The 12,004-nt window shown below is 42.7% G+C and overlaps 1 protein-coding gene across 4 annotated transcripts in view; it reads right to left on the bottom strand.

Annotated features, from left to right (window-relative positions):
* Positions 1-12,004, bottom strand: part of EBF1 (EBF transcription factor 1) — a 326,168-nt gene that overhangs the window by 88,651 nt on the left and 225,513 nt on the right. For 3 of the 4 annotated variants that reach the window (XM_077823772.1, XM_077823774.1, XM_077823773.1), the window contains exon 9: positions 1,208-1,338. In XM_077823772.1, the coding sequence (XP_077679898.1) occupies positions 1,208-1,338 (131 nt within the window). Of the gene's footprint in view, positions 1-1,207; positions 1,342-12,004 lie in introns of all 4 variants that reach the window. The other variant, XM_077823771.1, reaches the window with a different exon arrangement.

Genomic DNA, 12,004 nt, shown 5'->3' with positions numbered 1-12,004 from the left:
AGAGAGAGAGAAGTGAAGTCCACTGCAAATTGTAGACGGCACCCTTCCTATGGAAATTGCTCCCAAATGTGTAGCAGACTCACCCGGGGTAAAAGGGTAATATCTGAAGCAAATTATAGGACTGATTTAATATTTAAAATGTACAGTCCTGGGGATTAAGAAGAAAGGGAGGGGGAGGCAAGCCTCTCTTTTAAGCTTTTTTGACTTAATCCTATTTAGTTTAGGAATCACAAAAGGCAACTCTGCACCTGATTACCAAGGAACCTTGACTATCGTGCCATGATCTCAATGTCACTGGGTGTGTATTTATATAATTAATGCAGTAATGCTGGCTTGTAACTAACATTAGGAGGTTTACTGCAGTACTAAAGTCACATAAATATCAACTCGAGGTAAAACTTCCAATGCTGCCTTTAAAGCCTCATGAATGCAACATCTAAGTCATTCTGTCGGAAGTATCCTGGTGCCAGAGAATCAGTGGGAGTTTTGCATGGATTTCTGTGGGCCTGTATGTTACAGGAGGATAGTTCTGTTGATATCTCTTGTGATGTAATGTTTCACTGGTGTTTGGGAAACAACAGAATTAAAAACCCATAATATGAGAGAAGAGATGGAGAAGGAAATTAAGAAAAATGAGCAATGGAATAGAGTAAAAAAAACAGAAATGAGAGAGAAGAAAGGCTTGCTTTGAAGCATGAAGGACTCCGGTTGGTGGGATACTTTCCCACAGTGGGTACAGTTCAGTATATCAAATGAAAATTCTCCAGTTGATGCTTAGAACAAAATAACTAGAATTTAGGACCTGCTATTCTGAGGTTTTGGGCTTCTGTACCCCCCGGTGAAGCAAATGAGCGCTTCCGGTACTCTGAAAAATCAAGATCTCGCACATTTTTATTTCATTGGGCCCTGGACCACTGTCATGTTAAATGCAGAATCCTTCACAGAGATGAGAGCTCATCCTTTACTCCTCCCTGAAATAAGAGCGACTGGGCTAAATTCAGCTCTGATGTAAGCAGGTGCAACTCCACTGGCTACACTGGATTTGTGCCACTTGCAAATTTGATCCTGTTTGCACAGAACTGGAGGAGCAAAAGAAGGAATTCACATCTAACCCTTTGTTGCTGATTTAGCTTTGGGCCCAGAAGAAAGGCAGGCCTACTATAAACTAGACAAAGCTATTAGACATTAACGTTCAGACAACACCTACCTCACTCCAGACCAGCATGGTGCCGAATATGACCTGTAACCCATCAAAGAAATTGTCTCCTATGATGATGACAGTGGCACCTCCCGTGGTCCATCCTTCACTCGGGCTGATAGCTTTGATACACGGCGTAGCTGCTTTTCAACACACATGAAAAAGAGAAGTATTCGGCTGTTAGAACTGGATTTTAATGACAGACAACTTGAGCGGGGGGGGGAGGGGAGCTTTCATTCCCTCCCTTCCCCCCACTAACATGAAGATTCCAGAAAGCTCATTCTTCCTTGCATGTGCATGTGCCCCCAATTAGATCTTTGGAGAGGAGATTTTTTTTTTGCCCGTTAATTTTTGTCTTTGTGCTTCTATCAAGACAATAAACAGTTTTTTAGCCTAGGCGAAGAAACTCACAGCATGACAGACATAGACCGACGGTAAAACAGAGCATATTCCGATAGGTAGTGTATATTTAAATGCTGAGTACTTGATTCAACAAAAAGATAATCCGGCTACCTTTATTGTCCATTACAATATAAACTAACCATAAATACTACAGAAAATGTTCGTTAAATAAAAAAGGGCACACAACTATATTACTTTAATTCTTCTGCAACAAGATCCACGCTGCTCCAAGGTCAAACTACCCTGCCGCGCTGCAATCCTGCAGCAACTGTCAAAATAAATATCTGCTACCAGGTCAAAAATTGTGCAATTAAGAAAGATGTGCACTGCACTTTCAGAGAGAAGAAGTCCCCTGCCACGTGTGCACAGCAAACCTCCACTCTCACATATTGCCTTTCCTGCACGATATAGGCTACGTACCTTTCGTGAGGGTGCTGAGAGGGCAGTCAGAGTTAAAGCTGTCAGCACTCAGGGCTAGACCTGTCTGCCACAACACCCTGTAGGTTTTAGGACTTTAGAGTCACAAGCGAGCTGAGCACTGCATGCAGGCAGAACAGGGCAGCAAAATATTTATAGCCTGATTCTCTGCACTTACACTGGAGTAAATCAGGAGTTAACTGGCCTGAATCCAATGGCGTTATGCTGCTGTAAAAACAATGCAAACGAGAGGACAAACAGGCCCTCAGTTAACTGCGTCAGTGCAGGCTGATGGAGTGGCCGTTTGCCAATTTGCCTGCAGTAGCAGACTGTCAAGAGCCAGACCTGGGCAGAGATATTAGAGATATGGGCACAGACGGAGAGCAGCATAGGACTTGATCCTGCATACCACCCAGTACTCCCATCTAAGGCGCTGTGTGGACAAAGAATGTGGGACCCAATCCTTACATTATATTTGTGCACAATATGTCACTTGTGCCTATTCCTTGAACAGCTATACAAGAGGAATTGTTTAAAAAACCAACCCATCAATAAGTATAAGTTTTACAAAAGAGGCCTGTATTAGAAATAGACGAGGGGCCAGGTCCTCCACTGGGGTGAAATTCTGGCCCTACTGAAGTCAAATGGGAGTTTTGCTCATTGAGGCCAGCATTTCACCCCTATGTCTACTGGCATAGCTTCACTGAGAATGGGATCCTCAATCTGCAGCTATAGGCCAATTTATGGGGAGGTCATTAGCAGCTGATCATGGATTGCATGTTAGTAGAAAGGCTTGGCAGATTGAACTGCCTGTTTGGTTTAGTCCAGGGGTCTCAAACACGCGGCGGTCCGTGGGGCTATTTCCTGCCGTCCGCTAGCTCCCCGCAGCCTCCCTGCCCCTCCAGCATTTACCTAGAGCGGCTCCGGCCCAGCGTGCACCGGGGGCAGGGTAGGCTCCCCTCCTGCCTGCCCCCCCTTGCCTCTCTGGGAAGCGGCCGGGACCTGGGGGAGGCCGGGGGGGGCACAGGGGTCTGTGTGTTGCCCTGTCCGCTCCTCCAGGTACCTCCCCCGAAGTTCCCATTGCCCTGCCCCCGGTGCGTGCCAAGCCGGATCCACCCCCCGAACCCTCCTGTAGCCGAACCCCCTGCACTGAGCCCCTTGCTGCACTCCTCCTGCACCCCGACTCCCTGCCCTAAGCCTCCTGCTGCACCCCGCACTCCCCCCCTGCCCTGAGTTGCCTGCCGCACCCTGATCCCCTGCCCCACCCTGAACCCCGTTCCCCTGCCCCGAGCCCCCTGCCGCACCCTGCACCCCTCCTGCACCCCCTGAGGGCAGGGAGGGGTCAGAGTTGGGGTGGTGATTTCAGGGAAGTGGTTGGAATGGGGGCAGGGAAGGGGTGGGAAGAGACTGGGCAGGGGCGGAGCCTCACAGAAGGGGTGGAGTGGGGGCGGGGCAGGGGCAGCGTGGGGTGGGGTGGTCAGTGGTGTGGCCCTCGGGCCAATGTACTAGTCCTCATGTGGCCCTCATGGTCATTTGAGTTTGAGACCCCTGGTTTAGTCATTTGAAATAATTGCCATGGTGCTCAGAACTTGTGTGCGGGTATTTTTTTGGTCTAAACCTAAAGGAAGTAAAGAAAACAAGGAAATAAAAGAGACCGTGGCAGGCAGCGTGCTTTAAACCACTTTTAACACAAAGCGCTAAAGAAACACTAGGTATTAATGTTATTCATTAGGTAAGTGCCAGATGGTAGGAGTTGAATTGATGCACCCAACAAGACCACTCCGCTGAGCCAACTGGGAAGGTGGGCGGGCAAGGGGATGGGAATAAGGAAGGAATTGGAACTTGTTGAATCGCCACTAGCACGAGATGTTTCTGTGGATATTGATGCAGAAAAGCTCCAGAGTGACAGATGATGTACATGGGATGCAAACAGACCCTGTCGCCACTTGCCAAAGGCTGTAAGAGTCAGGCACAAACTTTTCCACTACTTAAGATGATGGGCGTGCCAGCTAACATGAAAAAAACCCCAGCCAAAAATCATTACATTGCTCCAAACTTGGCAGTGGGCAGCACTTCAACTTTTACATGAACTAACAAAAGAAACATCCTAAAATTACAGGCATGAAAAGGCAGCACACACACAGAAGTAACTTCAATATGTTTAATTTGGATTCACGTTTGTCGCATAAAACTGTGCATAAAAACTTTGGAAAGCCCAAACCAAACGTTTTCCTTTTGAATGAGCTCACAGCAATGGATTTACCACGAAACCAGCTTTTCTAAATGTCATCTAGCCCTTTCACAAAATCCAATCATTTCACCAATAAAAATTAAAATCAATTCCAAATTACACAATTCTTGATATTTATAGTTGACGGTGGGTATGCACACTGCAATAAAAATCCAAACATAATCAGTTCTCCACATGTCAGCAAGAGCAGCTACTCTTCTTAAGGACTAGAAGACAAACTTCAAAAAAAAAAACCCACTCCAGTCATAAAAACTATTTGAGACCCTACATCATTAACTGAAACAGTATGCAGCCCTCACAATTACAGATTCAGTTCATTTTAAAATGAACGTAAAGTATTTTTTGTAGTTGCGAGACCCAATTACAGGTCCGTACCGTCTTGATGTTTACCTTGCAACTTTTCTTTTGTATCCTCAACATGGAAATCAGTGAAGGGCGCTGAATTCCTTGCACTGTTTTACATGTTTGGCTCTGATCCGGCAAACATTTACGTTACCTGCTTAACTTGAAGCATATGTCTATGCGCTATCAAGATCAATGGAACTTTAAGGAGCTGCCCAGACGCTTTCCCAAATTCAGGCTCTGAGCTCTGATTAATCAAGGCACTTGTGCACATGTGACCAATCCCAGTGAATGGTGAACATGAAAGCTCAAAAACGTGTCTCTCCCCGCAAAGGAAGTTGGGCCAAGAAAAGATATTCCCTCCCTCACCTCCTCTCTCAAACATTTAACATGACACACACATTTAACTACCTTAGTGAAATTGTCAACAATAGCACTGGAAATATAGTACCCTGAGGACCTGAACTCAGGTTGGGGCAAATTAGTGAACAAGGGACTCGTTTTAGAAATACAGTGTGCGTCACCGGAGATGTGATCCGTTTACAGTGGGGTTGCATTTCTGATTGTTCATGGAGCCATGGGATCTCTCCCCTTTGGGGCAATACACTTTCAAGTTACACCTCCCACCTTCCCCCTATGCACCCACAGTGTTTTGTTTTAAAGATATTTGGTTTGTAAATGTAAAGGTCTACATCACTGCACAAGTCACAGCCCGGCACTGGAAGAGTTATGGAAATGCAGTGCTCCCAAAGTATCCAGCACCAGCACAGTGCAAGTGACACATGGGGGAGCAGCTCACTGGAACTTCAACACCCGCCCACTATTTATTGCCTCAGCACCAGGGCAGGCACGGTCCAGCTCCCAGTGCCGCGTATATCTGTTAATCATTTGGCATCTTTAACTGTATTTATCTTCCTGGGAGGTATTTACTAATCAGCAACGCTACAAAAATGGACGAGAAAACTGAATAATGTCCTGTGGAAAATTCTGATATTTCTACATTTGCTTTGGTTCCAAAACAGTACAAAACATTTAAATGGGGGGGGGAAGGGGAACTGCAGAACAAAAAGTTCCAAAAAGTTTCATTCCAAAATATCAAAATGAAAAATGTTAACATTTTCAACCACAACAAAAATGTCGTTTCAAAATGTTCACAGTTCGAAAGTTCCAAATGTTCATTTGAAATTAAAAGTTTTGCTTTGAATTTTCCTATCAAAAACCCGAAAAATTTCACTGAAATTGACATTTTCTGTGAATAATTTTGTTTTCGACGAAACTCCACATCTCATCAGGAAAACCTGTCAGTGAAAATTTTTTGACCAACTCTAACAGTAAAGTAGTGAGTGACACATGCCCACTTGATAAAACAGGGCAGAATTCAATTCCAAGCTTCCATAAGAGTTATCATAATAAACAACAGTGAATGCACACACACTTTAAATAATGAAAGGCAGACAACCCAACTGTATCCTGAACCAAAAGAGCTTGTAAGTGTCACTGCCAGATGCCATTTTAAAAAAAAAAATCACTCAGACATTCAGTGTGAGTGTACTCCGTTCACAGCATCTTCTCAAAGCAGAGTCTCTGGATTGAATAAACACGGGAGACCACATTAACTGCAACCTCTCAAACAGCACATGTGAACCTTGCCACTCCTGATTGAAGATGATATGGCCATATCCTACACCCATAAAAGTTTGCTTGTGGTTATGAGCATTAACGAGATCCTCTCATTCCTTGCAAGACATTGAGAAAAATAAATGTTGACATGCGTTTTGCTGTGCAGCTCCTGCTATCTGTATTAACAGAGAGAGATGTTAAGCATCTAGGGTGAAGTCTGGGAGATTTGCCACTGCCTTCAATAGAGCAAGGATTTCATCCTCAGGGAGAGATTTTTCAAAAACGCTTAAGGGATTTAGGAGCACAAATCCTATTGACTTTCAAGGGAACTCATGCTACTTAGGTGCTTTTGAAAAATCTTCCCGTTCTTTTCTGGAGTGTTGGTGAATTTTCACAACTTTCCATAACTGGATGCTATGTACCAACTTCAGCGCATAAGAAACAAGAGAAGAGAAAAGTTTTTTTTTCCACCGAGGAGTTGGGTGTGTATGTATGTGTGTGTATGTCTGCTTTTTCCCCCCAGACTCCAAAGTAGAGGAGACTTTCCTTCCTTCAAACTGTGACAATAAAATGATTACCCCGCCACAGTTTAGCATAATGGTTCAGAAATGCTTGTGGCATATTGCAGAGTTAAAGTGGAAATTATTAGGTAGCTCTTCTTTGTTATAATAATGATCACTCCACAAATAAAAGCTCTTCTCCCAAAGGTACTGCAAGGCACAAAATGCTAATTCTGAAGATTATGTGTGCGCTTTTATTAAATATTACTATGCCCTGTCTGTTTGAAGGCTTCACTGCTCTGATTGTTTTATGAGTGCCATGTTAATGTCAGCCCCATCTCGCTAGCAGCAGGCTCACATTCTACCTTTCGTATGAGAGCTGATCAAAGGCCACGTGCTGGGGGAATTGCTGAGAAAACACGGACAAGCGATAAAAATCTAACAGATTAATTGGTTTAAATTTCATTTCAGGGTGTTGAACTTTGGCTTGGGCCGCTAATACTACACTACGAGTCAGGGCCTAATTACCAGATTTCCAATTTGCCTCTGAACAATGGTTGGGAGGGAGGGAGACCAGGAGTAATAATAATAATAAAAAACCCTTACAGCCTCTCGTACATATTTAACAACTAATGTTCTGCATGCAGACAATTTCACTGGAGACTCAAAGAGCAACGGAAGACAGAAGAAACAGCAGATGCCTTCAGGACCATCAAACATCCTGATTTACAGAATCAATGCGAGAGTGAGTCAAGTGCCCCGCACACATGCACCAGACCTATCAGACTCTTCATTAGGGACCTGAATTTATAAGTGGGAATTACATTTTACCCGCACCGTAGAAATGATCTATGTCACTGATAGAAAAGAGGGGCCAGAGGGAAAACGGTGTTTACTTCAGGGTTTATGGGTGGCTTCAGGAAGAAGGGTTAATTGAGCTCAGAGGTTCATGCTCCCCGAGGTGAATTAGCAGGATGCACAGCTACCAGCAGGGTTCTGGGGCTGCTCTTATTTTGTTTCTAGAATCTACTTGCGCTATGATTAATATCTCGTTTGTGCTCGAGACTGTAGGAGTGAGCCGGTGTGCCGTTTGTATCATGAAATATTGTTTCGCCCTTCATTATCCAGAGAGGAGGCTCTGGCAACAGTTGCATCAACACAACAGGAGTTAAAATTATGGGATGTGGGTTTGCATTTTTTTCATAGGACGGACTCTGATACGCAAACACAGTGCAATTGCATATAGCCAGGTAAAGTTGGGAATTCAGATACAGCTTCCATACGTCTCAAGGAAATTTTAAAAGTCAGGTAAGATTAAAATGTCTGCCTGAAATGACATGTATTTACTTTTATTTTACATTTTCCAAGCTAGAACCTCTGGCCAAAACTCTTCATGGAAATCAGCGACTGACTAAACTCGAGTTTACAGGCTTGATCCAGCAAGGTGCTGAGAGTCCTCACCTCCTGCCCCATTTGGGCCCTGATTCAGCAAAGCATTTATGCAAGTACTTAAGTCCTACTGAACTTCACTGAAGTGCTCTACAGAACCCAGGCCCCCATGCTCACCCTTTGTGGGAACGGAAGGGGCTGAGAATCTTGCCTCTTGGCCATTTTCAAAAATGGCAATTTTCATGAAAATTTGTTTCCCCTCCTGCAAATTTTACTTTTCTTTTAACTTTCTATGAATTTCTTTCCTATTCATCATTCACTGTGGGCTGCTTGCATTCCCCATTCTGACCACTCAGCTTAGTCACACTGTGGGATTTCTTTTTTCTAGAGCTGAAAATGATCATTTTTCCACAAAAAAAAAAAAAAAAAAGTTTTGAAAAGATTAGGGCTGTCAAGCGATTAAAAAAATTAATTGTGATTAACTGCTCAATTAAAGAAATAATCCAATTAATCACACGATTTATCGCGCTGTTAAACAATAATAGAATATCATTTATTTAAATATTTTGAATGTTTTGTACATTTTCAAATAGATTGATTTCAATTACAACACAGAATAAAAAGTGTACTGTGCTCACTCTTTCTATTTATTTTTGAATACAAATATTTGCACTGTAAAAAACAAAAGAAACAGTAGTTTTCAATTCACCTAATACAAGTACTGTAGTGCAATCTCTTTATCATGAAAGTTGAACTTACAAACATAGAATTATATTAAAAAAACTGCGTTCAAAATAAAACAATGTAAAACTTTAGAGCCTACAAATCCACTCAGTCCTACTTCTTGTCCAGCCAATCACTCAAACAAGTTTGTTTACATTTGCAGGAGATAATGCTATCCCTCTTCTTCTTTACAATGTCACCTGAAAGCGAGAACAGGCATTCGCATGGTACTGTTGTAGGCCAGCATCGCAAGATATTTACATGCCAGATGCGCTCAAGATTCATATGTCCCTTCATGTTTCAACCACCATTCCAGAGGACATGGGTCCATGCTGATGACAGGTTCTGCTTGATAATGATCCAAAGCAGTGCAGACTGACGCATGTTCATTTTCATCATCTGAGTCAGATGCCACCAGCAGAAGGTTGATTTTCTTTTTTGGTGATTCAGGTTCTGTAGTTTCCTCATCAAAGTGTTGCTCTTTTAAAACTTCTGAAAGCATGCTCCACACCTCGTCCCTCTCAGATTTTGGAGGGCACTTCAGATTCTTAAACTTTGAGTCGAGTGCTGTAGCTATCTTAATAAATCTTACATTGGTACCTTCTTTGCATTTTCTCAAATCTGCAGTGAAAGTGTTCTTAAAATGAATAACATGTGCTGGGTGATCACCCGAGACTGCTATAACATGAAATATATGGCAGACATACAATTCTCCCCCAAGGAGTAATTAACACATTATTTTTTAACGAGCATCATCAGCATGGAAGCATGTCCTCTGGAATGGTGGCCAAAGCATGAAAAGGCACACGACTGTTTAGCATATCTGGCACGTAAATACTTTGCAATGCCAGGTACAAAAGTGCCATGTGAATGTCTGTTCTCACTTTCAGGTGACGTAAATAAGAAGCGGGCAGCATTATCTCCTGTAAATGTCAACAAACTTGTTTGTCTTAGCGATTGGCTGAACAAGAAGTAAGACTGAGTGGACTTATAGGATCTAAAGTTTTACATTGTTTTGTTTTTGAGTGCAGTTATCTAACAAAAAAAATCTACATTTGTAAGTTGCACTTTCACAATAAAGAGATTGCACTATAGTACTTGTATGAGGTGAACTGAAAAATACTATTTCCTTTGTTTATCATTTTACAGAGAAAATATTTGTAATCAAAAATAATAATATAAAATGAGAACTGTACACTTTGTATTCTGTGTTGTAATTTAAACCAATATATTTTAAAATGTAGAAAAAATCCAAAATATTTAATAAAATTTCAATTGGTATTCTACTATTTAACAGTGTGATTAAAACTGCGATTAATCACAATTAATGTTTTTATCGTGATTAATTTTTTTGAGTTAATCGCGTGAGTTAACTGCGATTAATCGACAGCCCTAGAAAAGATAAACTATTATTGTTGCAAAAAAATCAAACTAGGAACCTTACCATTTCTGAAATTCCTGCTCCCCACCCTGAGAAATTATTTTGTTTTAATCAGCAGCACTTGCTGCCTTGGAGGACTGAGGCCTAGATATCTGCCCACTTACCATCCCTCCTATTTCAAATCAAAACATGATTTTGCACCTATGAAGCCAAATCCCACTTGCTTTTCACCAAAGAGACTTGAAAACAGTTGAATTTGATCCACTGACTTTATTGAGCCTAGCCACATACATAAGGGCTGCCGGATCACCCCATAAGTAAGTGTCTAAAGTACTAGTCATAGACAGACTAACATGGCTGTTACTCTGAAACTAGTCATAGACAGTTGAAGGAAAGAGAATGTGACAGTATGTTTCACAGTTGAAGGAAAGAGAATGTGACAGTGTGTTTCACATACTGTACCCACAGCATTAAATCTTCCCTCCAAATCTAAACAACGTATTTGCTGTTTATCTTAGTAAAATGAAGATTTTCCTGCTTTCCTCTGTGGCAGTATGGTCGGCTCCCCTCCCTATTCAGCTCTGACAATAAGCAGCTGCTATGCAGGAAACAGGGTAACAGAGGTTTCCCTCTTGAAAAGATTACTCATGTAGCTTTATACAACACATGCAGGAGGCTGCGATATTCCCCACCCCCTGGTTTAGGCATCTCTGTATTTAAGAATGATAATACATGAGTTTTAGCGATTCACACCACTCTGAAAATGGCAGCTCCCCCCTGGATCTGTGTGACACCAGTGCTGGACATAATCATCGTCAAACAGTTCACAAATCATGCCACGCTTGTGGGCTGGGTTTTGGTCTGGTTTAATAGTGGAATTAAAGGTTTTAACTGAGAGTTTCAAAGCTGCCTAAGATTTTGGATGGCCAGTTCCCATTAATTTTAACGGAAATTGGGAATGCAAATCCCCTGGTGTAATATTCCCGCTACAATCAATACTTAAAACCAATGTTTCCTTTTTTTATCTTTACTGAAGCTTCAGCTAATGAAATTACACTTTGCTGACTCCTCTGTGTTTCTCTTTCCTGGAGGATTCCTTTAACCTAAACCCTATTTCTAGAGCTTTCTGGTTTTGGCCAGCAGTTGAGACACATTATGGCACGGAATGAAAAAGGCAGCATTAAATAATGAAGGATATAATACACCTCCTCCTTACCCAGGGTTCCACAGCCAGACTATAACAGCACACTTCAAAGATTAAAATTAGAAGGATGAAAATGGTCCTGTGCATTCCACTCAACCCCTTCCTCGACAGTTCTCAACGTTGGTTGCTTCAGCACGAGTGCACGGGGAGGAAAGAGGCCAGACGTGCCCTAGCTGTCTTTTGTGGGGGTGCTATGCCTGCCTCCAGCCCTCCTGATGAGGCCGGGGGGGGTGGAGCGGGGGCTGGCAGATCATAGGTGAGCATGCCTTCAGGATTAGACCATGCTGGCCAGATAGGCATTCCCCTGCACAGTTTGAGAATCCCATTTTGGGGCTTCCAAGGCATTGATTTGAGTTAGGGTTCTGAACAGCTCATCCACATGTAGGTGCTTTGCAAATGCCAACCGATATAAACGTAGACACTAGGAGACTCAGGTCCCGGCAGGGTTATGTGGCGACTGTACGGTGGCTTTGAAAAGTTCAGTGGTGCCTTAGGTGGACAAAGGCACCGAAAGAGGCAGATAGACACATACGTATTTTTAAAGAGCTGGGTTCCAGGTGTTTTTGAAAATTCCACT

Source organism: Eretmochelys imbricata, chromosome 8 (genome assembly GCF_965152235.1).
Source record: "Eretmochelys imbricata isolate rEreImb1 chromosome 8, rEreImb1.hap1, whole genome shotgun sequence".
Lineage (NCBI taxonomy): Eukaryota > Metazoa > Chordata > Testudines > Cheloniidae > Eretmochelys > Eretmochelys imbricata.
The sequence above is the reverse complement of the archived record's forward strand: the minus strand, read 5'-3'. Positions and strand labels throughout refer to the sequence as shown.